The sequence below is a fragment of the Manis pentadactyla genome, chromosome 8 (genome assembly GCF_030020395.1).
Source record: "Manis pentadactyla isolate mManPen7 chromosome 8, mManPen7.hap1, whole genome shotgun sequence".
Lineage (NCBI taxonomy): Eukaryota > Metazoa > Chordata > Mammalia > Pholidota > Manidae > Manis > Manis pentadactyla.
The window spans coordinates 29,451,151-29,479,052 of record NC_080026.1 but is presented as its reverse complement, the minus strand read 5'-3'; the positions used below and the strand labels follow the sequence as shown (position 1 = coordinate 29,479,052).

Genomic DNA, 27,902 nt, shown 5'->3' with positions numbered 1-27,902 from the left:
ACTAGAGAGATAAGCACAATGTCTGCTCATAAAAGGTGCTAAGTTCATGTTGAACTTAATTTAATATTTAAATTATTTTCCTATATTCTAGACTTATCCTGTTTTAAATAATAATTTGTAACAACTAAACCTTATTCATTTCATTTAGATATTTTTAATCTAATTGGAATCAAAGGTGATAAAAACATAATTTTTTGCCTAGGAAATTAATTCTCAAATCTTTCTCAAATAACAACTATTTAATTATACACATCATACATTCATGAATAGTCATTAGCAAAAACCAAACCAAACCAAACAAAAAAAAACACTGAATCTGGGAAAGACTTATTGACTTAAAACTAGAATATTGAATTAAAAGATCTAAATATTACTGATATAAGTAAATGTTTAAAAATATATTCAAATTAACCACTTATGTATTATACATATTTTTTAAAGTTTCCTGAATACATCATGATATTCAGAATTGCAAATATGAAATCTATTTTATCTGATTCCCTGCAATCAAATGTAACTACTGAGATTCTATGTGGAATGTGCCCCACATTGCTGACCTACCAAGAACTTCAGCTTAGAGCTGGCTGCTCACTAAGTGAAGGCACAGCCATTTCCACAAAAAGCACATCTTTAAAGTATTAATAATCACTCTTAGATCTTTCTTAAAACTCAAACCTTTTTTTAGTTGAAATTCACACCTCAAGAAGCAACCTCTCATATCAATACAGTAGATGTTATTTTTCTTTTGAAAGCCATGCCTTCCTCTCAGCTTCTTAATTGTCTTACTTGCCTGACACCTTTTCCAGAAGACTGAACCAAAAACAATAGAAATGAGGCTCAAATCAGTGAGATTTCTATTCATTCTTAAATATGGGAAAGAATTACTTATAGGAGAGTAATTTTAATCATTGGTCAGTGGACACTGGTGGCCTTGTTTCATGAATTGTCTCTGTGGATCAAGTTATCCTTTATAAGCAGAGATAAGACATATTTAACTTTACTGTGACACATACACAAGTACCTTACACTTCAGTACACTGCAATCGAACACAAAAAATAATTGTGAAATAGTGCAAATCACAGAAAGCCAAGAATCAGTAACAGTAAAGTTAGTATCAACTAGCAGCATAAAGTCCCTGATATGGATAATCTCACAAGTCTGTTTGCTAAGGTTAAAAAAAGGAAGAAAGAAATAAAAAAAACTCATAGAGATGTGTAATTTCAATGCCTTGCTGATATTAATGGAGTAGTAACTTTTCTAAGCTTTTAACAGTTCATAATGAATCAACTCGCACCCAATACAAAGCATCTTAGCTATAGAACCACTGCACTTACCCATGATGGTTAGGGCTGTAGCTTTTGTTAATTCTTCTTTCATTGATTCTATTACTTCTAAATTACCACCATCCAGGTTGCATCTATTTATGGTTCCATTTCCTGAACTGATCCAATAAAGCTTGTTGTCCACATAGTCTATTGATAGACCTGTAATTAAATTATACAACTTAAACATAACAGTAGCCACTTAGATTGCAATGTTCACCTCACACTGGATTTGAAGGGAAAAGTAGTAAGTTGTGAGCTCAGACTTTTGTCTTTAAAAATAAGATCTGGTTAATAGGTAAGTACACATATACTGTTTTAACTACCTATGAAACTATATACTTTTATAGGCACTTAACAGTTATCTATGTTATCACAACTATACTGTGACGCTGAAATAAATGACTGTTCCATTTAATGGCTAAGAAAAATAATATATAGAATAGTTACATTGATTTGAGTCCATAGCAAATAAATGGACATTGCAGAAATTCTAAGAAAGTCTCTGTTTCCAAATTCAGTGCCTGCCCTCTTCATTACAGCACTTTGACTCAGAAAGTTTAAATACATAATACTCATTTGTGCTACTAATTTCATTGATGAAATTTATAATTCCTCCTCTACTTTCAGGAAAATGTAACTTAGGTAATTATCAATTGAAATTGGTGGTTTCAACTCTTTTCAAGAAACCTAATGTTAGATGAGTTTCAACAATTAGTAATTTCACTAAAATACGGAATTGAATTGGGTTCATTTCAGGGCTGCCATGGGAAGATATCCCATTCATCAAGTACGTGAACCAACATAATGGCACAAGACCATGTTCCACACAAGACGCAGTGTATCACTGTAGGTTAGTGTTATTGTATTTTATGGACAATTTCATACATTATAATGGTATCGTGGTTTTTTAAAGATTTTAGGACATGTACATTTTGACTGCCAAAAGTTCTCAGTACACACCTCCTTAACCACTGGCATGCTTAGTAGGCTCAGGGTCCACATTGTAACAGTAATTTGGTGGCTCTGTATTGGTCTTTTTGTGACCCACAACTAGTTGTGAGAGAGCACATGTGGACATATACTCAGGCACACAATATAATTAACTACTTCTGGGATCTCCCTTAGAGAAACCTTTAAAAAATCCCTTTTCTATTAGAAAAAAAATCTAAGATGAAAAAAGAAGGGAAGAAAGAAGAGAAGATGATTAGAGGGAATCACATATATGAGTTCAAGAAATGATTAAATATAGCTCAACAATTCTCAACTACAGAGAGTTCCAGTCAAGACTGGAATTGACTTATCAGACTGGTTTTAATCAATTAGAAATAATACAAGTCTATATAATATATCAGTTTTACTAATTTATTGGTATGTTTTGCTGATTGAAGTCTGGAAATTTCACCAGAAAAACCACAATGCATATAATTAGACACTGCAGGGATTAAGTTTTTGGATTTTACTTTGAGTATTGCTGTCAATGATTAGCTTTAAAAACTATGCAAAAATAATCCAATAAAAACTATCACAATCATATTCTGATATTCTGTGCTGTAATATTGTCAGGGATATCTACAATTTAGGTACTTTCTAATCCACCTCCATGGATCTTTTCTATTATAAATAAATTCTTCCTGGTTTAGACCACTTAATTCAGGCCAACTTTCAGAAGTTGCTTAGTTGACTATCTAAATCATATAATTTCATCTTTAGTCACCAATGAAAAATATCTTTACTACAGGTTTATGGTACAAAATATAACCCCACACTTTCTGTTGTCCAGCTGTCATAAAGAATTGGATTAAATATGTTTATGAAGAATTCCCTTTAAGAAAAGTTATCAGTACCTCTAGGTATTCCAAATTTTATTTCTCAATCAAGCCAAACCATCAGAGAGTTATCTGCATTTGTAATTAACAGGGTTTTTGTCTCTCTCTGAATCTCCTGCTAAATTGAGCTTTGGCATTGTGCCCTTGGTTTAAATGAAGGATGCTACAAGAAGTAGCCATAGGAAACCCACGGTTACATTTCCCAGGATACAGTGACTGAAATAATCCATCACGCAGTGACCTCTTTATACAAGGACCCATGGGAGAAATTTCTTTCAGGGCTCAGTGCCAGAAAAAGCTATAATGTGGAAAATATAAAATTGTAACTGATCATATTTCTCTTTGCTTTGGTTGGAAAGAAACTGAAGAGTCAGATTTGTGACCCATCTCAAGCAATTGTAAAGAAATTGCATGTACACTACTGCCTTCACTCCTGGCTTTAATAGACTAATCTATTATTTTCTTTTACCTTGATTTTTAAAGTCAGTATTTTTGTCCAGCCTTTCTTAAGGTAATTAATTTGCTAACGTTTCTTCAACCCCTCTTTGGTAAGAGAAGGCATATTAATACCGAATGTGCCCAACTCCAAATCAACCTACACTGCCAGAAGTTTCTCATCCATCTAGCACCCAGAAGTTTCTAGACTCTAATTTAGGCTATGTAAAAGAGCTGTTATACAGAGTAGGGAAGTTACACGGTTTGGGTCAGAGTTCCTCAGAATTTACTCCTCAACATCTTTATTTCTGGACTTTGAGTGCCAAGAGAAAAGGAACTGTGCCACAGGGAGCTATTTATCTTCAGTGCCTATCTTGATGCCTAGAGCAGAGAAGAAAATTCATAAACACTGAAAGAATGGGTTACTTAATTAACTCCATTATGAAAATTATAAGTTGCCTTCAAAGAGTTCTGTCTATTAAAGTTGAATTATCCCCACAACAGAATTTTTTAATATACTACTTATATGCAGATACTATACAACAGAAAGCAAGAGCAGTGATTCAATAGGTCTACTTGGTCTGGCTTAGGTTTTTACATCAATATTAAGATGGGTTCTTTAGTATTAATAGTTTAAAGATTCAGAGGAAAAAACTTAATTCCTATATTAACCTCTATATGCATGTGATACATCACTTAGACACCTACATATGTCTTCTGTCCTGTTAAATAGATTATTAGTTTAACCCCTGAATGTTCTTGAGCATCTTCATTCCCAGGTTTATTAAACAGAATTGAAATCTTTTAAAAATCCTATTATGAATTCAAGAAACTGGTGATACATGTTTTAAATTCATTGATATATATATATATATTTAGAAGCACATATTTTTAAAGTTTATTAATATAAATGCTTTCACACGTTTTTATTTTGCTATACACTTAGATCTTAATAACACTGAAGAACTAATTAAGTGCTTAATTTATTACTTCATTCAAGTATTTAGATTTAAACAGTCTACCTTATTTTTTAATTGAGACAATGTAATTTGCCAAAATTATATAATTGCTCTCATAATAGAAATAATCTACACATTGACAGAAGAAACAACAATATATTAAATACTAAAATCTAACTATATTTCCCAGATATTACTAAAAAATTAAGTCTATTAAGTTTTAAGTGTTGTTACAATTAAGATTAGAAAGTTCACCTATGTGTCTCATTTCTTTTCTTTTTTTCAATGACTTGAAATTAAATCAATGATATGTCAATATATTGATGGGCAATATGGAATTAAAATAAAAATGTGAAAGTGTAGAAGAAAAGGAATTTTAAAAATTAAGGCCTTCTATGATTATATGGAAAGCTAATAGAAATGCTGACCTGTCGGTCTCACTCCTAGAACTTTTAATTTAACTGTTCTAAATTGGTTCTAAATTGGTTCCAAGCATCATTATTTTTTAAAAACCAAATCTCTCCACTTGATTTCAGAATACAAAATTTAAGAACATCTTTTAACTATTGCTTAATTTTTATTAAAATTTTAAATATGAATATTTAATAAGTTCAACATGGCCTTTTAAATCTTGATGGAAAGTGTGTCATGATTAGATATTTGGAGACAGAAGAATATGATAGATGTAGATGGGGAAGAGGACATATTATTGATACTAAAATATAGATAATTAACTCCAAGGCTTCTAGACACGTGTAATAAATAACACTGAAATTTCTAAATATTCTTTTTTTAATGTTATCATCAGACAATAGAATGAAACCTCTTCTGCTTCTGAGACTGTGAAAGTTGTAGAAACTGGCAATGGAAAACACAAAAAATGGAAAAAATACTGTGAAAAATGGCTAAAATTAAGAATAGTGACAACACTAAGTGTTGCCGAGTATGCAGGGAAAAGCTGGATCACTGATACATAACTGTTGGTGGGGATTTAAAATGGTAAGGCCACTGGAAAATGACTGGGCAGTTTCTTATACAACTAAGCATACTATTACCGTAGGACCTAGCAATTGCAATCCTGGGAATTTTTCCCAGAGAAATGAAAACTTATGTTCACACAAAAACTTGTACATGACTGCTTATAGAGGCTTTATTTGTAGTAGTTAAAAATTGGAATCATCCCATTTCCTTTAACAAGAGAATTATTTAGTAAATGGTGGTGCATACATACCATGACATACTACTCAGCAATCAAATGGGGAAAAAAATCTGTTGATCCCTGCAACAACCTTGATGACTTTCCAAGAATATATGTTGAGTGGGAAAAAGGCAATCCAAAAGATATCATACTGTATGATTCCACTTACATAAAAATTTAAAAATACAAAATATGCTGCTTTGGCTTAAAGATTATTTTGAGTTGAGCACAATTGGGAAACAGCAGACACCAAAAAAAGTTCCCTGCTTTCTCTTTTGCTAAAACCAGTTAGCCTCTTAATCACCAGAGACAAGACTAGACTCCTTTCAGCCCAGAGATGACCCTGAGAGGAATCTACATAACAAACCTTATTAAAACTTCTATCTTCCATCAGTTTCCCTCATGTTTTTACCTTCCATACTTTGTCTCTTGAAAATCTGAAACCTTTCTCTTTTGCATTTTGTCATTTCTCTACAAATTTATTGTTCTCTATTAGATGCATGTAAGTCCAAGACCTAACCACTCCTTTGAGTTACTCATCAATGAATTTCTCTCCCATGTATGTGTGCTACTTGTGTTTATAGACTGTTTTTCTAGTTAAATTGTCTTTCACAGTCTAATTTCCAGGGATCCAGCCAGAGAACTCAGAAGTAGAGGGAAAAGGTTTGTTTTCCTCCACAGCAAGTATCTACACCACCCTTATGTTAGCCTGATTTAAATTCTTCCTTGAAATCATTCTTGTTAATTCTGCTCTGCTGTAAGAAGTAATTAACAACATATAGTTATAGAACTAAGTTAATTAGTTCCTTCTTGCTTATCCTATCAAGCTAAGATTTCATCATCTCCTCCATCCTTCCTCACATAAATCATTTTACTTGGGACAGTGTGTCCTGTATTTCAAGCTCTTGAAGACTGACAAAACTTATGTACCTGGTGAAAATAGCACATGCAAAAAAAGGAGGAAAGACCAGAATCAGTGACAGGATATTTCTTGAGAAGTGTGTTATTCTTAAAGATCATTTAAAAAGCATAAATACCTACAGGTTTATAATTTGCCAAAACTATATTTTATAGCTTAGTAGGTAAAATAGAACAAAATATTTTTAAAAGAACTTGATTAATCCATTTGAATGTTTTAAAATTTCAGTCCATGTCAGCATAATCCTGAACAGTCCCTTATGTTAGATTTCTTTTTCCCCCTAGACATGCAGAAAAATTCAGTTTTTTAGACATACCATACTCTGTGCCTTTTATACCTGTTTTTCCTTTCTACTAAGAATAAGGGAAGCCTTTTCTCCTCTGTCATTACCTTAAAAATAAAAGTATTTTTCCTTCAAGATCAAGTTGAATATTTCAAAATATTACCATATTGGTTGTAAATCTTTCCTCCAATTTTCTTCACAAAAAATTAGTTGTTTCCTCTACTTTCACAGTGTCCACTTATATTATCTTTATGCTGTCCGGAAGTAGTCATGAACATTGTTTTTTTGGTTGTTGGTGAACTCTTATAAAGATCTCTCTGAATGGTTTGTAATTAGTTCTGTCTTTTTCCTTCACTGGGCTATGACCTTCTTGATAATATGTCTCAGGTTTTATTTTCAGGATCTGGCACCTCATATATACTTCATAACCATTTTACAATAAACTTATCTTGTTATTAGACTTAATAATATTTGAAGGAATAAATAATTAGAAAAAAATAATACATTATGGGTAAAATTATAATATTTCCAGAATCTCTCTCCTGGCTTTAGTACATCTGCATATCAATAGGCATTCAGAGGTGGAAAGAAGTATGGCTTTAGTGCATTTGCATCATTCCTCAGGGGTGGAGAGAAGTTCATCTCCATATCAATGGGTGATTACCTGGGCAAGGAGGGCTTATCTGTACAGGAGAGGTGAGGGGAAGTACTCCTCTTGCTTCTGCCTGAGTAGCAGAGAGAGAGAGAGAAGGCTCTGGACTGCAGTTTGTAAGCAATAAATGGGTTTCAAACTTTATTTCTCCCTTTGACTGATTTCGGTGTTAGAGGTATTTTGCCCTGGGATTTCCTAAGCCCTGGCTTACATACATGTGAGTTATTTGTGTGTATATAAGTGTGTAATTTTAACATTAGTTTGTTAATTTTGCTGGCCTTTTTGTAACCTTAACATTTCTTTTGGCATACATAGTTTTATATATTGATTGTGCTTCATACATAATAAAAGCTACTGTGCTGAGTAATACAAATATATAAATAACATAACTGCCTTATATCAAGGAAGGAAACATATCCAGAAATTTGTTTTGACCTTATTTTTAAAAAGTGAGGTCCCTTGAATTCCTTTAATGTGGTAAGAAATGCTTATAAATGTTATCCATGAATGGATTTCAAAATCCACATTTTACAGCATATGGGTTGGAATGATTAAGTAACAAAAGAAAAAGTTTTGTAGGTTTCAAGACCTGATGGTTGAATAAACAAATGACTTCTGGTTGGGATTACATTGAAATTGAAGGGAAAACATCACTAAAATAAAATATATAGTTCAGTAGATTCTTAAGAATAAGCCATGAAGGATAATACTGATTGACAAGCCAAGTTGCTTTATATGAGGCTTAAGGGATAAAATTCATAATATGTAAATATTTTAAACATGGAAATGGCTATAAGTGGTAAATTAAAATTCTCTGTTATGCAAACTTCTCTAAGCACTTCATGTATCCAAGAATGAGCAATAAATCTTAATTGAGAATATTTAGTTCAACAACGGATAACTGGAATGTTGATTTGTATTTAACAGAAACAAAGTCATTCAGCCCAAACTGCCTGAAGGCTGCAATTACTTAGTCTTTGGTGATGTATGCTCATAAAATTCCAAGTTGAATGTTTTGATAAGATTATGATGTACTTCTATTTCAAGTATGCCACACATATGGATTTGACAGCAAACGAGCAAGGAAAATCCAGTGAATTACAATATAAAAACAATTCCACAAATTAGAAATCCTAGTATATCAGTGACATTGCTGTTTAAAACTAGCATTTAACGATTCAGAAATAATTAATTGTGCGGCACAAATGGCACAGAGGTGAAATTGGTTCTTGTGTACTCCTGGCTGCTTAGAAAGTAAGCTGACTGCTCTATGCTAATTGGGCCCTCATTTCTCAGGAGTACCCAGACTTTGGATTTTTCTCTCCCATGTTCTATGCTTGAAAGATTACCAGTTTTATTCCTTGATCTCTGCTTGAGGTCAGGTAATTACTGTATGAAATCAGCTTCTCTAGTCATAGCATAACGGTCAAGATTCAATATGGCTTTGAAAGCAGATAAATTTGGATTTGCATCCCAAGTCTACCATTCATCACAACTAACTTCTTTTAACAAGCCTCACTTTCTGAATCTATAAAAGAACAAGAAAACCTTCCGGAAATGATTACTGTGAGATGACTAATGCAAAGCATTTTCTAATTGCTTGACATATTTTAAGTGCCTAAAAAGTACTCACTATAGTTATGTTATCTTTGTTGCCTAACCGATGATGGTTCTACTGGATGGATCATACAACCCAGGGCAAGTACATGCGAACACACAGGTGTGGCTTCATGGTGAGAATGTCAGAAGGGTGACAGATAATGATTGTATTGAGTTGCAATATCCCAGTCTCACCTGACAGAATACTGTGTTTTCTCCTTATATTTGGGAAAAAATAATTTGTAATCTGACAATCAATATGAATGAGGAGAAAATCAACCATAAGGTAGCTCCTTCTTTCCTAAGCACCTAATTTTCTTCTTGAATTCTAGGGTTTAGGGAATGCAGTGGGCAGGAGGTTAAGCCAGTGATTGCTCACACAGATTTATGAAAAGATTACAATAATTTCCTACAGAGTAAAATATAAGTAAAATTCAATGAGTAAATATCACAGTAATAAATATACCTTTATAAGTATTTCCTGGGTATGGAGACAATATATACCAACAAAACCAAGTTTGCATTTATTTTTTTCACAAATATATACATTCACATTACTGAAGAATTCCATTTTAGAAATTGTCTTAGGGGAAGAGTTCTAAAATAATCTCTGTACAGAGGGATTAGAATGGCATGAATTCTTGAGAGTATTTCGAAGATTCTTCCATATCAAATGTTTTCTTATAAAACTGAGATAGAGCAGAGAAATGGAAGAAGGGTCATGCCACTGCAAAATCTACTTAGACTAAAATAGGTGCTGTTTATTCTTTGATGTAATTTATATGCTGTTCTTCCTTTTCTTCCAGCCATGGTAATCAATTAAGTAATTTTGTAACCAGGAGAAGAGACAGACCTCTGGAGTGTAAATGAACATGGATAAAAAATACTGAGATTCAGATCCACACAGTCACCTAAATAACACTATTCTTAAGACAAAACTTCAAAGGAATTACTAATCACCTGGATATATATACCATGCCTTACGCCTCCCTACCCAAAAGGCCCTATAGAAACCCCAACCCTAAATCCTTGAACGTGCCTTCTCTCCGAGGTTCCCATAATCCCGTCTGAGTGTGCACTATCTTACGAAATAAACTTTCGTGCTGCCTAAGCCTATTGCATGTCACCTCTGAACTCTTTTTCATGATAAAGACAAGAGCTCATCAACCTCTGCCTCATACAGAAAGTGTCTTTGACTCTGCTGTTCTTAACACAATCCTTTTCCTTTATTTTTGTTTTATTTTAGACCAGTAGGGAAGTGGCAGTTCCAAGAACATGAAATCACTCCATCCAGTGCTCCTCAGCTCCCCCCAGATTCTGGGGTGGCAGGGATATAATTCTCATGCCATGCAGATCAAGAGGACATTGGATGCCAGGTGACCCTGGCTTTAGGAGTTGGCAAGGGATTTGCCCTACACCAAGCAGGAGTACAGTGAACTTCCCTTTTGTGCCTCTGCTCTTCCTTGCCCTCCAATGCCTGCATAGCTGATGACATTTACTTCTGCCCTTGTTTTAATGAATTTCTTTCTTGGGGGCACTTGTTTGACTTGATCACAAAATTTTTCCCAGAGTCAAGAGCCCTCCGGCTGGGCTGAGATTTCACTTAATGTGCAGGGAAAGACCTTCCCAGATTCAGCTGTCCAGCAACAACTTGACCTTGATGCTACACTAGATAGCAGTTTATATATAAAACCAAAAAAAAAAATCTTTTGTTCACTTATTTGCATCATAGCTCTAAACTGTCCAAGGAGAGGAAACAAATAACAGCTTTTGTTTTTAATTTAAAAAGAAAACATAATAATCTGAAATATGTCAGTTGTTTAAAATAGTAAACAATACAAGTTGTTGAATATATTTTAAGAAAATGGTCTAGGCCCTGTGGGTAAAATTGTAATATTTCCATAATCTCTCACCTAGCTGTAGTACATCTCCATATCAACAGGTGTTCCTAAGGGGTGGAGAGAAGTAGTTCATCTCCATATCAATGGGTAATTACATGAGCGACTGAGGGCTTATCTGAAACTGAGAGGTTGGGGAGAGGCTTCACTTGTTTCTCCTGGAGCAGGAGAGAGATGGCTCCTGGACTGCAGTTTGTAAGGAATAAATGGGTTTTAAACTTTATTTCTCCCTTTGACTGAATTCAGTTTTTGAGGTATTTTGCCCTGGGATTTCCTCTCCCCAGAATTGCAGGCCTGAACAGTGAAAATGCTATAACTTAAAAAATAAACATAGTTATTATGCAACACAGTTTTTAATCTACTTTAATCAATGCCTATAATACCTTGAACCCAGCATCATCTCAACTGTTCTCCACCCCTCATAAATAAATAACTTAAACTGAGTGAATATAAATAGGACTTTCTCTTCTATAAACTTAACAGCAGTATTTTTTATTAATGTATCATTGATATACAATCTTATGAAAATTTCCCATGAGCAACTTGTGGTTACTACATTCACCCATATGATCGAGTCCACCCCCCCCATACCCCATTGCAGTCACTGTCCATTAGTGTAGTAAGATGCTATAGAGTCACTGCTTGCCTTCTCTGTGCTATACTATAGCAGTATTCTTTATAGTTCATCTACAGATGAGAGTCTCTCTGGCATATTGGGATAGGTCAAAAATTACAGTTGCAGGTGCAGAATAAATAAGGGGTTACTTTAAAAAGAATTTGGCTTTATTTTTATACTCTGTGCTAAAAGGATTTGTCAATAAGTAGATAACTTGACCAATTCTATTTTTGCTGGTTACTTCTCTTTATGAGAAATCTCTGAAGTGCTAATGAGAACCAAATGGCCTGAGGGTTAGATGGGGGAGGGAGGAGAAATAGCAAAAGAATATGTGGAAAAGCCAATTTAGAAACCAAACATTTCCAACTTTTTCTCCCTAGCTAGCATGAATTTATTTATAAGCATAGCAACATAATTTCTGCCCTCCAAAATAATGGTATAAATATAAACATGAGAATATATTGATTTGTTTCCTACTCATCAGATACACTGAATGGACGGCAACATGAATCTACACTCAGTTCACCAAGTTTGAACTTTCACAAAGTAATCTTACTCAACTAAGATATAGAAATTAATCTTAGATTTATTCAGTCCTCTAAGAGCTTTTCACTGCAGGACAGGAAGCTATTGTAGGGACCAAGGTATGCCCCTGTGACATAAATTACTTTGAGCTGAAAACCGTCAAGGCCCAAGAGACTCGGGGAGATACTTGGACCTCCCCGTCCCCCAGCCATGCACCTGCAACTGCATAAAATAATTTAGATGGAGGAACTGCTGCAGGAGGAGAGCTGTCCCCATAGAAGCTACATTACAATGTAAACTAGGTGTGGTGGACCGGCAGCTATGCAGCTAAGGCTTTTAAAATTCCTCTCTATGCCCCCCACCATTGTTCCTATGTGGTCCATCAAACATTCGTTTATCAAACATTTACTCATTCATCAAACAATTCATATTCCTGTGACTGACTTAACCTTTTCCTTCAGAGTCTCTGGCCCCTCTCCCCTTCTCCTTGGTTTAGAATGATACGCAGAACTCATTCTCCCTGACCGTCCTTGGAACCCATGTCTGTGCTTCCCTGTGTGTATGGAATGAAACTTTGTGTTTTTGTTTGTTCCTTTGTTTTCTCCTGTTAATCAGTCTCATGTCAATTTGATTCTTAGACAGAAGAACCTCCAGGGGTTGGGGAAATTTCTTCCTCCCCAGCAGCAGTAAAGTCCCCTTTGATAAAGATGAAAGTTCCCTTTCAAATGTTGTTATTGCTCCTTCCCAAAGAAGACTACTATTGTAAAACTGATCTGCATATTTCTTGTTTACTTTTTTTTCCAAAGTTTTTATAAGTATATGAATCCAGGAGCAATATATATGAATGTTGTATATTTCCATTTAGAAATTATATAAAAACTATCATACCCTATCATTATGTTAATTAGTCTTAACACTCAATATTGGAGATCTATATTTATATAACAGATATAAATATATAAAAATAAATATATATATATACCTTTAATTATAAAAACAGCTCCTAAATATAGATCTTTAGCTATGCTACTAAATCTTAGAAAAGCTAACAGAGATGTTCAGAGTTATGGAATTAGTAAGTATTAAAGATTCAAATCTGTTTGGCACCCAAACAACTTTTCCCAACCATGTTGTTGCCCAAACACAGCAAAAGTTATGTTTTATGTGAATGTAAAAATTGCCATAAGTTGTCTAGTTTCTAGGTTCTAAAATTCATTCTTCCTCTTGTACTTTACACCTTGAACAATTTAATTCACCTAATTTGGAGTGGTAGTAAGGACTGTGACTGTTATCAAAGGAGGTGTTAATGACCTACTAACATGGAAATACTGCTCACTACAGGGAGGTGGGAAAGAATAGAGGCAGTGGAAGACTTCATCTGCTGCTTCTCTTCCTCTTTGTATCTAAAAGTTATTTGTGGCAGATGTCTGGTAGAATCCAACAGGCTGGGGAGTGCCACAGAGCATCCAGATTTTGGAAACATAACGAGGTATATTTGTTACATTTGTATACGGATAACACAGTCTCTCTCACAGCGTCACAGAGACCATCAATCTTAGCACCTGGTTAACATGACTAGTTAACTAAAGTACAAAGTTACCAGAAGTAACTTGTAACACCTCTTTGTAAACCACATCAAGAACTACAGGAAAATGAGGGCCCAGTTTTCTTTTCATTCTGGGGGCTATGCTGGGAAGATCTTGAGAGTATCACTCAGGTATTTCAAACTGTGTGTTTGCCTCTTAGCATTAACATCAAGACAACAGAGTTAAATCCTCACATTTGCATAAAATTTAGTTCATTTCAGAGGCTCATTTGGTTACTTACATACATTCCTCTGTTACATTTCTATGGGTTCTATTCTATGTTTATTCTTCACTGAACTCACCTACACTCGTTAATACCACAGACAACTAAGTCACTTCAAATTTTAGTCTATTAGATCCAATAAACCTTCTACTATTACTAACAGGTTCTATTATTAAAGGTCAGATGTTCTCTTCCTAAGTTTTCCTCATGAGAACTTTATGAAATAGACATTTTGTCTTGATTTTACAGATGAGGAATGCAAGCGCTACCAAGATAACAGTCATTTGCTCAAGGTCACTGAGTTAAATTCACTTAATGGAAACTAAAATAATTTAGGTCCCTGTGCCCCTTAAGGAAAAGGACAATGCCAAATTTTTATCAACAGGCCTATTACAAAAATCTGATACTCAATAAAACTTTGAGTACTGAATAAAAATGAATGTCTGACTCACAAGCCATACTCATTAAAGCTGATTTAAGGTATAATTTATAATGAGGTTCTGGGGTATTTCTGGTAAAATAGTCTATCTTGCACAAATTTAAATTAAAAACTTTCATTATGAATATATTTTAAGGTAATTTTCAAATATAACAATCACTAACAGGAAGTGAACCTCTAATATTTGTTACTGAATGTTGAGTTATCATTCATATACTGTTAAAAATATTATTTGGTACACAAAACCTGAGGGGCCTACTACAAAATGTAAAAAGTAACACGAATTCTTTGTCATATAAAGTTTCTTTAATATTAGCTGTTAGGGCTTTTCTTTGAGTTACAGAATTGGGTATTCAGTATTAAAGAAGATAAGGTTTTCCCTATTATAGAAACAAGCATATAAATTAAGGTTTTGGTGTAACCTGTGACTACCACATTACAATGTAAAGATTTTACTTGCTCATACTATTTCCATCACACTCACTTTTCCTTATTAAATATTCTGAACAGCTCCAGATAAGCACCAACTGAATTGCTTTAGTCCAAATTAAGTATTTTGTATGGGTCCTAATCTTGTAAAGCCCCTTGTTTCTTTTGTTCTATCATTCTCCACACAGAAGCATTAGCAATTCAATTTGCCTTTAATTTCTAAGATACCTTGAATTTCCCCTGTGCATCAAATCTTAGAACAAACAGTCCAAAGAGTTGTTAATAGTATCATTTTATATCAGAGGCTTATTCTGCTACACGAAGAGAATTACTTATTGCAAATCTTAGTGATGTTACACCTTTACTGAATCATCACTACTAAAAATGAGTTACTTTAAGTATATGTCCACGTTTCTAAAACAAAGAAAAAAACTTGCTGAAAAGCTCTAGCATGTATTGATTTTTTTACCTCCAGATCTAAAAATAAAGTGTATTTGATTCAGAGCAAAATTATGATTTTCTTTTGTATATTCCATCATTGGAACATTTAATGTAATATCAAAATCTAGGTTCATTCTAAGATTTTTTTGAAGGTATTTTGTGATGACAAATAGGCAATATGGTAATTCTTGCCTCTCAAAGAAATATAGAAAAATATGAAGAGTGATTAGGCCTTGGAAATAATAGTATTTCAGATAAAACATGGATTTTTATCTGATGATTTACAACATGTGGCAAAGGTAGAATAACAAACTAAATCAACACACTGCAGAGTGAAGAAAAACTGCTGAAAACTAAATACTAAATACTGAAATGCAAATAATTTAACTATTAATAATGATACAGTAATGATCAGTGGGAGCCTGAGTCCATTATATTTCTACGGTAGCAACATTATCAGGTATCCACCAGTGAAAATACATTTATTAATTACGTTGTACTAAGCAACTTCAATACTTACTACACTTTAAAACTTCTCTTATCTAAAGGATTTAATCTTCTTAACAGAAAAAGATCTTTACCCCACATAGACCCAATGGATTCAATGAGATTGATAAATTTCTGATTTCATTTATAATACTAATTTGCAGTATTTTCTTTTAGGCTTCATATCAGAGATACATTGCAGAAGTGCAGGTTTGTCATATTAAAAACTACAATGATTAATTATTTAAAAAACAAACAGGAAAACCTTACCAACTGGTTCTTTTTGATTTTGAAAGAGAATCTTGCTATTACTGCCATCCATGTTTGCCATGTTAATCGTGTTTCCATCTGTCCAGTACAGTTTCCTTAATTCAAAAGAGATACAGATTAAAAATATTAGTTGCATACCTACTTGCTGACTATAAACATACATTGAAGAACAAAATTAATATCAAGGTAAATTCTTGGCTCAGGATTAATTCTTTTTAGGAAAGCCCCAGATGGTTGAGCCCCTTGCTGACAATGACCTACACATTTGGGAAAAAAGCACAACTCACTGTTTCTTGTCATTGAAGGATAATTTTTCTCACTTCCTTTTTCCTCCCACATTGCCAAATGAATATTTAACTATGACTACAGTAAATTATTTCCACTTAAAGTAATTCATCAAGACTGAATCCTCTTGGCTTAGAGAATTCAGACACTATAGAAAGTCATTTCAACCATTCCCATTGAAAGCACTAGAGAAAAATAATTTATTTTAGCCCTACATAGTCTCTCTACATGGGATGTGACGACTAACCAGATTATGAGACAGTCTGATCTACTTTGCAGTGACCATAATATCAATATGCAGTAAATATGTTATTAATAATTCGTGTTTCAATTGAAATGAATGATTTGTCCCTGCATCTCTCTTTTATTCTGACTTGGCACGCCTTAGAAACATAATTTAATGAAATCTTACAATAATATATACACATCTGATTTTATGCAGATAACAGCAATCTCTAACCAGGATCTCTTTAAATTTTCATATTTGCATTTGCTTTTTTGACTTCATAGCTGATGTATGATGTGTGAACTTTGAACTAAATGAATCAGAGCAAAGGTGTGTGAAATTTTTGAAATACTTAAAAAAAAATAATCATACTTTACCCCCTGACTGGGTGAGCTGCAAGACACTGTGGCTTATCAATTCCATGGATAATTGAGGTCTTCAAAGAACCATCTAGGCGTGCCACATTAATTTGTGTTTCATCAAATTCAGAGCTAATCCAGTATAAATTACGGGAGACCCAATCCACGGCTAGCCCTCTGATACTCTGAATATCTGTAAAACAGGAAAGAGAAAATTACAAGTGAATGAGGTTTCTTATTCTTTTGGCTTTCCAAGTAATTTTCTGTCTCAGGGAAAATTTAATTTACACTTTAATTTGTTAGCTAAAATTGTGCAAGATTGTAATCTCATTCCCTTATCAGTTCTTCTTAAAGCATGAATAATCATTAACGTCTTACTGCTGAGCCATTTGAAAACCTGAAGCAATAATTAGCGTTGAAATTACACTAGCAGTCAGTGATTCACTAGTAAACACTTAGGAGCAGACACAGGCAGCAGTCTTAGGGGCCAAGGTGACCAAAATTCAAATTAGTGTAATAGCTTCTCCAGTTGGTAGCACATCTTTCTAGTTAGGAGAAAGTACTTGTGGGCTATCAACAAATGGGCTATTTTATGTTTTAAGTGCCAATTTGTTACTGAAATGAAATAAAGCAATTCAACTTTCCTAAAAGAATCACCAGAGTTGAACATCTTTCAAAACAGATAATTAACAGAATTGACTGGGAGATAAGCAAAGAAACTAAAATCCTTTTAACATTCCTCCAACGTGGATTTTACAGAAATTACTGAAATCTAATTAAGCTTCAATTCATTACAGCCAATATGAATATTTGGGTTGCTATATTCCTTGATTATTCTACGAGACATCTTAAAAAAATAATTTAGGCTTAAATACAATTACACATTGTAATTAAAGAGACAAATTAAAATTATTAAAAATGATGAATAGTAGAAAATCTTTTTAACACACTAACATCTAAAGCAGGCCAGTTTAGTCCCCAGTCTGTGGGTGTTAAAGAGAAACAACACACCCAACGTTGGGTCACTTCTCTTTAGCCAAGTCACCCAACCAGGGCCTAATACTTAAACCCAATTCCATTTTCAACCCCCCCAGAAATGTAGTCAGTCAGGAATTTTCGAGTCAGCATCGCGGATGAGCTAATCTGTCACATGAGCTTCTTCATCTTGATGAGGTCATCTGCCTTAAAAGAGCCCTGAACAGGGGGGTTTCTTTGCCTGAAACAGACCATTCTTTTCTTTTGCTAATATATTTCCCCCCACCCTCCTGTCCATAAAACCTTCCATTTTGTACAATTCCTTGGAGCCTCTCTCTGCTTGCTGTAGGGATGCTGCTGGCTTCATGGATTGCTTAATAGAGCCAATTAGGTCCTCCTATTTCCTTGGATGAATTTTATTTTTTAACAGAGACCTTTGACTACTCTAGTTTGGTTTTGCCTTTATTTTACAAACTTTTACTATTTCCTAACATACTGTGCCTCTGGAGTTCTCAAGACCAGTGTTGCTCAAACTTACACACCACGTGTTAAAATGCAGGTTCTGATTCTAGGTCTGCGAGGGGTCTATGAGTCGGTCCTGAAAGTCCTAACTAGCTCCCAGGTAGAGCTACCACTGCTCCAGAGCAGCGATTCCAAGCCACACGCCTTCAGAGCCCCAGAACAGCTGCTACTTAGCTCACTGAATTGCTGTATCTTCCCTTTTTATTTCCAAAACATGCCACAAAACTAAATTTTCCTGTGGAAGCAAAGCTCCAGATTTGTAAAATTTGCCAGCCAGTTCAAAATGTAAAAAGAACAAAGACAGGGAGGCCTGGCAGTTCTGGGCCAGTTGTGAAGTGATGTGTTGGCATGGTAAGCTCCACCACACATTTACCTCCTTGCATTTTGACAAAGTCTACTTTTCTGCTCGAAAATTATTTCATTATTTATAAATACCTTTTAACCACAGTGCTCTTAGAAGATATTTCCCAATGTTTCAGTTTCTTCTCTAATCAAGAACCTCACATTCTGCAAGTTACCTTGCATCATTAATTTACTGGTAAGTTGGTGAATTTTGAATGTGAACTTCATTTCTCAACCCAAACCTTGCTATTTCTTTTAACTTTTGGTTATCGTCACCTTGTTTCCTCTTTCTGTGAGAAAAAAGTAGAAGAACATATCTTTAAGGCCAAACCTGCCTTGTCTGATACCTGTTCATCTGCCTCATCTGGGACATTTATTCCTCCTCCTTCACCCTCTGGATTTAATTGGTGGCTGAGAGATAATATTGCTGTAAAGAGAAGATTTGGCTTCATGACACTCAAGGCTAGATGTCTCTCTTTTATCTTTCATCAACTCACTTAAAGTTCAGCCTCTTATCTAGAAAATGAGGCTAATTACTGAGAATACATAGGGTTGCAGTGAATATTATATTAGATGATGTGTGTATATGCAACTTAATGCAAGATTGAGGGATACTTTGACAATCTAAGAACTTAATATTTTTTGTAATTTTACACTGGATTGCTTGGTACTGGCACAATAAAGTGTTTTTATTTTCACTATGTTATCTAATGTGGTTTTCTCTTTTGGCTGTCTTTGCTGCTCAAAATCCTTTTATTCATTTTTGATGACCTAGAGAATGCACTACAATCTTAAATTTGAAAGCATAGCTAAAGGTAAGCTATTAATACCTATTTAGTCCTTGTCGATTCTGTGGTTCATGCTCTCTCAAATCTATTTCTACATGTATTAATGCAATAGCATCTAGTCTTTTTCCTCTTCCAAGCAATTGATTTAGTTGCTTGTCAGGTTATTTTTTTGACTAGAGTGCTCTGGATCATGACCTTTGTTTGCCACAAGGTAGTCAGTAGCTTCTAACCACTAAGAACATGATGTTTAAATTTCTTAGCCTGGTATTTTATATAATCTGAATATAACTAGCTTCCCAATTTTATTTCTTGCTGTTTTTAACCAATTACCTTATATTTCAGTCGTATTGAAGTATTTTCAGATTTCCAGATTTGTCTTGTCCTTTCCAGCCTATGGAGAACCATCAGGAACTCATACTCTATCATGTTTCTACTTAACTCAAATCTTGAGCAAAATAGGCCAGCTGTTAGGCAACATCACTCTTCAACCACAAAAATCAAATCAATTCTTCTATATATTCCAGCCAGAAAATTTTTAATCTATCTACCTAAGTCAACAATACTGTATCTGGTCAATCTACTTCTACCTAATGTGATAATTATTTGCTGACATATTGCTGCTCTCACACATACTTCTTGAGATCAGGCCCCTAATTCATCTTTATAGCTCCCCTCCCCAAATGTATATGGCATTGCTTTCAACATAAATATTTTTAATGAATTGATTAATAAATTCATGACATGCCTGATCTATAATTTTAAGGATGGATGAGCTGAGCTAGAAATATCAGATCATGGTCCTCAAGTTTATTTTCAGGACTACATAACCAAACACATACTCAAGCGATTTTGATTCTCATTTTCTGTCCTTACCTTTTTTCTTCCCATTAGATTAGTTTCTAATTATCAGCTTTACGTCTGAAATAAAACATTTTTTTTCCCCATTATAATACCAAGTCTGGTTTCTCTTGAGTGCCCAAAAGGTGCAGAGGGATAAAAAATGCCATATGTTTAGTAATATTTTTCTTCCCTTGACAAAAATATTGATACAATAAATTCCAACTCTTAACTCTTATTTTTAAATTAGATGAAGTTCTCTGAGCAACATTCCCAGAAAGTTCAATTTTCTATTTCCAGGGATTCTTATTTCTTCAACTAAAGCAGATTAGATATTCAGAAAAGCCCCTCATAGCCACAAAATACTCTGATGAATGATAAATTGTAACTTATAAATGCATTGTTGAGAGAACAAGACAAGAAAATCTCTAAGTGTGAACACATACTTTTATGTTAGCTAAAAGCATCAAGGAAGGCAAATGAAAGTAAGAAACTGGTACAGCCATACTGAACAAAAAAAATTGTAATGAGAATCTAGAGATCCATGAATTAATACTTGTTTAGTGCAAGAGCATTCAGTCTTTAAAACTTACAAATAATAGGAGAGCTAAACAAGAACAATCCACAGTTCATCCTCAGTAAAAGGTGAATGGGAACAAAACCTTACTTCTTAAAAAAAAGAATAATGTGAACATAAAAAAGTATGCTTCCTCTGGGTACAAAAGAAAAAAATATAATCATAGGTTTATATTCCAGCAAGAAATTACTAGTATATAAACAAAGTATCCTCTAGTTGGGTAGGGGAGAAATCAAATTAAAGTGATTTCTGTGACTCTGTTTCCCTCTAGAAGAAGCAAATTCAAATCCTCTATGGAAGAAAAGAATTCCCCACACAGGCCCTCACAGTCTCCATACACTGAGTTCATTTAATACAAATCAAAACACACATGAAGAAATGACATAAGTACAAGAGTAAAGAGAAAAATAAGCAAGTTTAAATCTCCAAAGTCTACATTTTTTTCATTGTTAAATGTATGATACAAAAAATTGGAATATTTTAAAAGAAACATGTACTTTGAAATAAGCAAGGTAGAATAATTTATTTTTTAAAAACCTCTTAGGAGATATAAATGAGAACCAAAAATACTTGTGAATAATTCATTAAAGGGATTAACAAGCAGTTAGCCACAGTTCAAGTAGTGAACTGCAAGACAAACTGAAGCAAGTTAGTTAAAACCATCCCAGTGAAACAAAAGATTGTGTTGGAAGTTCAGAACAAATGGTCTATCATGTCTAGTCAGAGTTTCCAAAGGAGTGAATAGAGAGAGTAGGTTAGAAAAAAATGATCAGAGATCATATTTGATGGTTTTTCCTCACTGGGCTAATGAAAGATATGAACTGTAGGAGGCACAACAGACTTAAGGTGGCTAAATAAACATACTGTCATGAAGACAAAGAAAAAATGTGAAAAGTAGCTAGACAGAGAAGATGCATCAACAAAACGAGAATGCTAATTACGTAAACATGGCAATTATCAACAGCAATAAGGGATGCCAAAAGATAGAAGAATATCTGAAAAAGGTTGAGAGAAAATAAGTTGGAACATGGACTCAACAAAATTTTCTTTCAAACTACATTTAAACAACACACACACACACACACACAAAAAAAAAAAAAAAAAAAAAAAGAATTTTACTTAAAAATGGTCAAAGGACCTGAATAGACATTTCTCCAAAGCAGATATAGAAATGGTCAACAAGAACATGAAAGGATGCTTACCACCACTAATCATTAAAGAATTGCAAACCAAACCTACAATTAGATATCACCTTAAAACCATTAGGATGGCTTCTATAAACAAACAAACAAATGAACAAAACAGAACAGAACAAGTGTCAACATGGATGTGTTGAAACTAGAACACCCGTACACTGCTGGCAGGAATGTAAATGGTGCATCTGCTGTGGGAAGCAGTGTATCAGTTCCTCTAAACATTAAACATGGAATTATCATATGAACCATAAATTCCACTTCTGGATATATACCCCAAAATGCCAAAAGCAGGCCTTGAAGAAACCTTTTGCACACCTCTTTTTACAGCAGTATTATTCACCATAGCCAAAAGGTAGAAACAATCCAATGTCCATCAATGGATGAATGTATAAACAAACTGTGATACATACATACAATGGAATATTATTCAGCCTTAAAAAGACAGGAAATTCTGACACACACTCATATGGATGAGCCCTGAAGATATCATGATAATGAAACAAGACATTCACAAAGAAACATATACTATGATTCCACTTACACCAGGCACCTAGAGTAGTTAAATTCATAGACACAGGCAGTAGAATGGTGGTTGCCAGAAGCTGGTGTGAGGAGGGAATGGAGAGTTGCTGCTTTCAGTTTTCCAAGATGAAAAGAGTTGTAGGAATCAGGTGCACAATGTGAATGTACTTAAAATGACTGAACCGTAGACTTTGAAAAAATCAAGGTGATAAATGGTGTTATGTGCATTTACCACTATTTTAAAAATTATCTTTCAAAAACAAAGGCTAAATAAATATATTTTCAGATAATATATCAGATTATCAGTAACAGCCTCTCACTAAACTAAAAAGCATTAAGGACTATAAATTCAGAGAATAAAAATGATCACAGAAAGAAGGCCTTAGATGAAAGTGGAATGGGGGTATACACATATACTGGTTAACAGACAGATCTAATGAAAAAGGGCTGGTTGTCATTTCTCTGCTTGTGAGATTTATTTATTTAGTATTTATTTATTTACCCTATGAATTGGACCTGCCGACATTACCATTTTGGGAATTGGCATAAAGGTTTTTAACCTGCTGACACCAGCATAAAGGCTTTTGTTCAATATCAAGGAAGCTTTAAAGGAGGAGGGGATCCCAACTCTCACAGCTCACTAAGAGCAATAATGGTTATATCCAATCAAAACTCCTATGAGGTGGGTTTCTGGGCAATTATCTATTCTTAAGAGCAAAGTAGGAAAAAAAAATGGTGGAACTTACTGCAAAATAAGGTAACTTTGCAAATATTAAATACTCCATTGGTTGTAATTCTGAGAAAGTGAAAGCATACAAACATACGTGTGTGCCTGTGTGTATGTGTGTATATAAATAGCATATAATATACAAATTAACCAAACATCCATAAATTCAGGATGCAGTTTAAGAAACCAAACATTACAAATACTTTAGGAGCTTTCTATGTGCACCTTCACTAGTTTTATGCCTCTCCATCTTGGAACAATTTAGTCTTTATCCTTGTCTTGGTTTTGTCAATTTAACACACATGTATGTTTCTCAAATCCTTTTTTATTTTTTCTAGAAGATATAGGGGAAAGACTGTAAAGTTCTGACAAATCTTCATATCTCTGAATGTCCTAAACCTATAATTATTCCTATCTTAGAGAGATGACGTGCTGCTGATTTGGGAAAATGTCTGAAGTAAGCCTGCTTCTTTCATTGTCCTCTGGATCTATGTCTCCAACATCTTTCCAATTTCCTGGTCAATTTCACCTCTCTCTCAGTCATCAGGTTCAGTTATTTTTACATCGACCATGCCCTTAATGTCTGTCACCTTCTTATTCTTCTCAATGTTCTAGTCTAATTTTTATTTCAGATCAGGAACATTTCTAACTGTATCTTTGTCTATAATTTCTCATTTTTCTAACCTGTCTTTAAGATTTCCACCTAATTTACCTTCAAAAGAGTTAAATCAAAAGGTTCTGAAGTTCATAGACCTTTGTGCCTTCTGATGTCTGCACTGGAATAGATCTTGCTACCGTTTCCCCTCAAAGTCTCATTAGATGACTACCTTCTAAGTGAGTCCTTTGGTAATCCCATGTAATAACTCAGTAATCCTTCTGTTCATTTTCTGAGAAGCGGCTTACACTCTTATTACATTCCTCATTTCACTAAGCCTTACATTTTAGTGAGTTGTTTACATCTCACTCTTCACCAGACACGAAGCTCCTTCAGGTTATGGATTATCTTGGTTAAAATAATAGTATTTTGCCACCTACCCAATGTCCCAGAAATAGAATCCAGAATATGGTGTGGAAAAAAAAAGATAAAGCTTATGGAATAAACTAAAATAGTATTTCTGTCCTTCTAACTAAAAGATAAAGAATAAGTGTAGGGAGTATGGCTCATTCAGCACCCACTGCTATAGATATATAGCTCTAAAAGGAATGATATTTATAGGTATGGTTTTGTCTTTCTTTCTTTTTCTCTCTCTCTCTCTTTTTTTTATATAACAGATGTTGACATTCTCACACCAAAAGGCTTCCTGGGTGAAAATGGAAACTGAAAACCCTATTCAGAAATAGGCAAAACTACAGATGTTCTCTATCCAAACTTTCTGCTTTAATTCAAGGCTTATTTCCAAAATCAAGATCTCACTGTTATTACTGACCTGTTTTCATCTTTTTCATTCTTTCCAGGCCCATTTTTACAATATGTTTTATTTTCTAAGCATTTTTATTACTGGGTGCAATTAAATAATGTGTCTTGCAAAACAGAGGAAATGAATGAATCTTTAGAACTCACTGACTAAATTGTTGGCAGACGTGGATAACAATTTCAAATACTAATGGAAATCTACTCTGAAATAGATCCAATTAGGTTCAAAGTATCATTGAGAATTAAGTTTTATGTAGTAGCAATTTGATCAAAAGGTCTGCAATTAAATTTTTTTTTTAGTTTATAAAAAAGCATATGGTTATATGATAATTTCCTTTGACATAAGTGTTCTTTATGAAAACACAGATACACTTTTAATTTATATTTGTTTTCCCTTTATCTATTTTAGCTTCTGCTGTACTCAGCCTAAACATCCAGCTCATTATAGAGACTAGAATTACAAGAACACTTTGCTCAAGCAATTGTTCTTGCCCACAGTAGGGTCTTTATTTTCCAAAGATGAACAACTTATCCTTTGCCGGAGAATTACCAGGTACATCACTGGTCTTTTCCAGTAAAAAAAAAAAAATATGAGATCTATTGACAGTGGCCTGGAATCTCATAAAACTGCCAACATACCACTATAAGCTTTCCTTCTATTTCAGGATAAACTGTAATATTCTTGGCAAGGGGATGAACTTCACCTGGGTCCTAGTAGGTGAGCTCTTCAGAGCATGGTGAAGACATGTTAAATGAGTGCTGGGAAGGAATGTTACGCAGAAACCATGTACTTATAGAAAAGCTTCTGCTCTCCACCTCACTGAGTTTCCTTATTTGCAAAGCAAAGGGACACTTAAAAAAAAAAGAAAACAAACAGCAAAACATAGCTTTGGAATCAAAAGGCCTGAGTCCAAACTTGGATGAAACAAAGCTCTGCTATTTCCTAGCACAGCAAACCTGAATTAAATGTTTCCTCCTCCAAAAGCAGAAAGTAACATCTACCTCCAAGCACTGTATGAGGAATAAATGATAGGTAACAAAAGAATAGATAGAAATGTGAAATGTGAAAAGTCAACTACACTACTCCCAGTTTATATTAGAAACTTAAAGGCATATTAATGTCTTTTTTTTTTTTTTACAGTTTTAATTACAAGTTCATTTTTTTTTACTATGTTAATTTGGAGTTTTGGAGGGGTAGTCTTTCATCCAATAAAGTATAATTCTGGGCAGATTATGAATACTCCGGAGAAGCAAATGAGCTGCCAGCTGCCTGGAATGAAGTCTCAAGTCCTCACTGTAGGGTAATGAGAATGAAAGAAGCTCCAGACATTGTCCTGAGCTTGAATTTATCTCTTATCATTTCCTCATCTCGGTTTTGAGGCAGAGTTTTAGTTTTTATGGGCCTAAGTTTTCTCATTTGCATAATGGAAATACTTCTTAATAATAGGTTTGCAAAGATTCAATGAGATAATAGTAACTGTCACATACTGACAATATGATTCATCACATCAGAAAAATAAACCTGAAAGCATGAATAACTGAAAAATATTTGGACCATGCAGTGACTCAAGTATAAGAATTAACTGCCACCAGATTGTAAAGCTGATGGCCACAAGCAAGAATATTTGCCATGAATTGTTACAGTTATCTATTTTTGCTTAGAATAAAATTACCTTTGGTTTCTGTGAAAGAGGCAAATGTATATATGTACACACATACACATTTGTTAGTTCATCAATGAATGAACCCATAGTCATGTATTAGTATTTATCCTTATAATGAAGGGTATCTGCTACAAGTCACTATAATAAATAGCTCATGTGGGTAACACGTAAGAACAAATTAATGTTTCAAGATATGGGGAATGGCAAATTAGGCAAATTATTTCTAGTCCCCTTCATGAAAACTTGGCACAAAGAGCCTCAATGTTTTCCTCAGAAAATGGTCTGCTTGGGAAGAAAAAAAAACAGGAGCGGGGAGCTGGTGAGGGCACATGCGGATTTGTAGCCTGAATTTTGAATCTGGTTTTATATTAGATGTAGGCTAAAGAAGATAAGGAGAGAAAGAATATCTCAAGAAAAAGTTCAGTAGAGGGAGGACAGAGAATTAAGAAAATGCAGAGGCTAGTAAGTAAAAGAAAGGTCAGAGTCATTCACAGAGAATCTAAAAGATGAAATATAAAGTATAATTACTGGCAGGATTTTAGACAGTTTGATGAGTTTAGAAGCTGAACTGTCAAAAGTTTGTCTCATGCTTTTTACTAATGGCATGTTAAATCAGTACGAAACAAAAAGTTTTATTCTAGGAAGAAAGGGAGTAGTAACATTGTTCAATCTGTGAGATAGCCAGAAATAAAGGATTTGCCCTTGACAATGCATATTCCTCAACTTTCATATCCAATTAATTTCCTTTATATTTTTACTCTTTGATATCTCCGGTCTTCCCACATTTCTCTATCTCTATCATTTTCACTCTAGTCCAGGCTTCTCTCTCATCTCTTACTAAAACCACTCACTATAAGTAGCCAACTAACTCGTCTCCCAGAACCCACCACTGCTCATCACACTGCAGCAGCCCATATCTCTGGTTCTCTACTGAACATGACGTCTGGAGTGATCTTTTCCAAAGGTAAAGCAGATCTTGTAGCAACACCCTCCTTAAAACAATTCTTTAGTTCCCATTGTTTTTAGTATCAACATAAAAATTAACAATTTACCCAACAAAGGTTGGATGAGTTGGTTTCTATTTCTTCAGCTCCATCGTCTTGTATAGTTCATCCCTCTTGTTCTGTGCTACATATTAGTCAATCTACACCGGCCCTCATTCAATTTCTTATCATACAGAAAATATTCCAACATTTGTCAAAATGATTGAATTGATTACTATCGATCTTAATGAATGTATGTATTAACTATTATTGTGTCTATTATGACTCAATTTTTGGTTAATAATTGTAAATAGAGTCTGTGAAATGGAAACAAGTATATGATTTTCTCAAAGATAAACTCACCAAATTACTACT

The 27,902-nt window shown here is 34.1% G+C and overlaps 1 protein-coding gene across 1 annotated transcript in view; it reads right to left on the bottom strand.

The window, feature by feature from the left end:
- LRP1B (LDL receptor related protein 1B) overlaps positions 1-27,902 on the bottom strand; it is a 1,911,502-nt gene that overhangs the window by 577,191 nt on the left and 1,306,409 nt on the right. The window contains exons 30-32 of the mRNA XM_057505633.1: positions 16,999-17,173; positions 16,111-16,205; positions 1,336-1,485 (exon numbers count right to left, since the gene is read on the bottom strand). Coding sequence (XP_057361616.1) covers positions 1,336-1,485; positions 16,111-16,205; positions 16,999-17,173 — 420 coding nt within the window. The remainder of the gene's footprint in view (positions 1-1,335; positions 1,486-16,110; positions 16,206-16,998; positions 17,174-27,902) is intronic.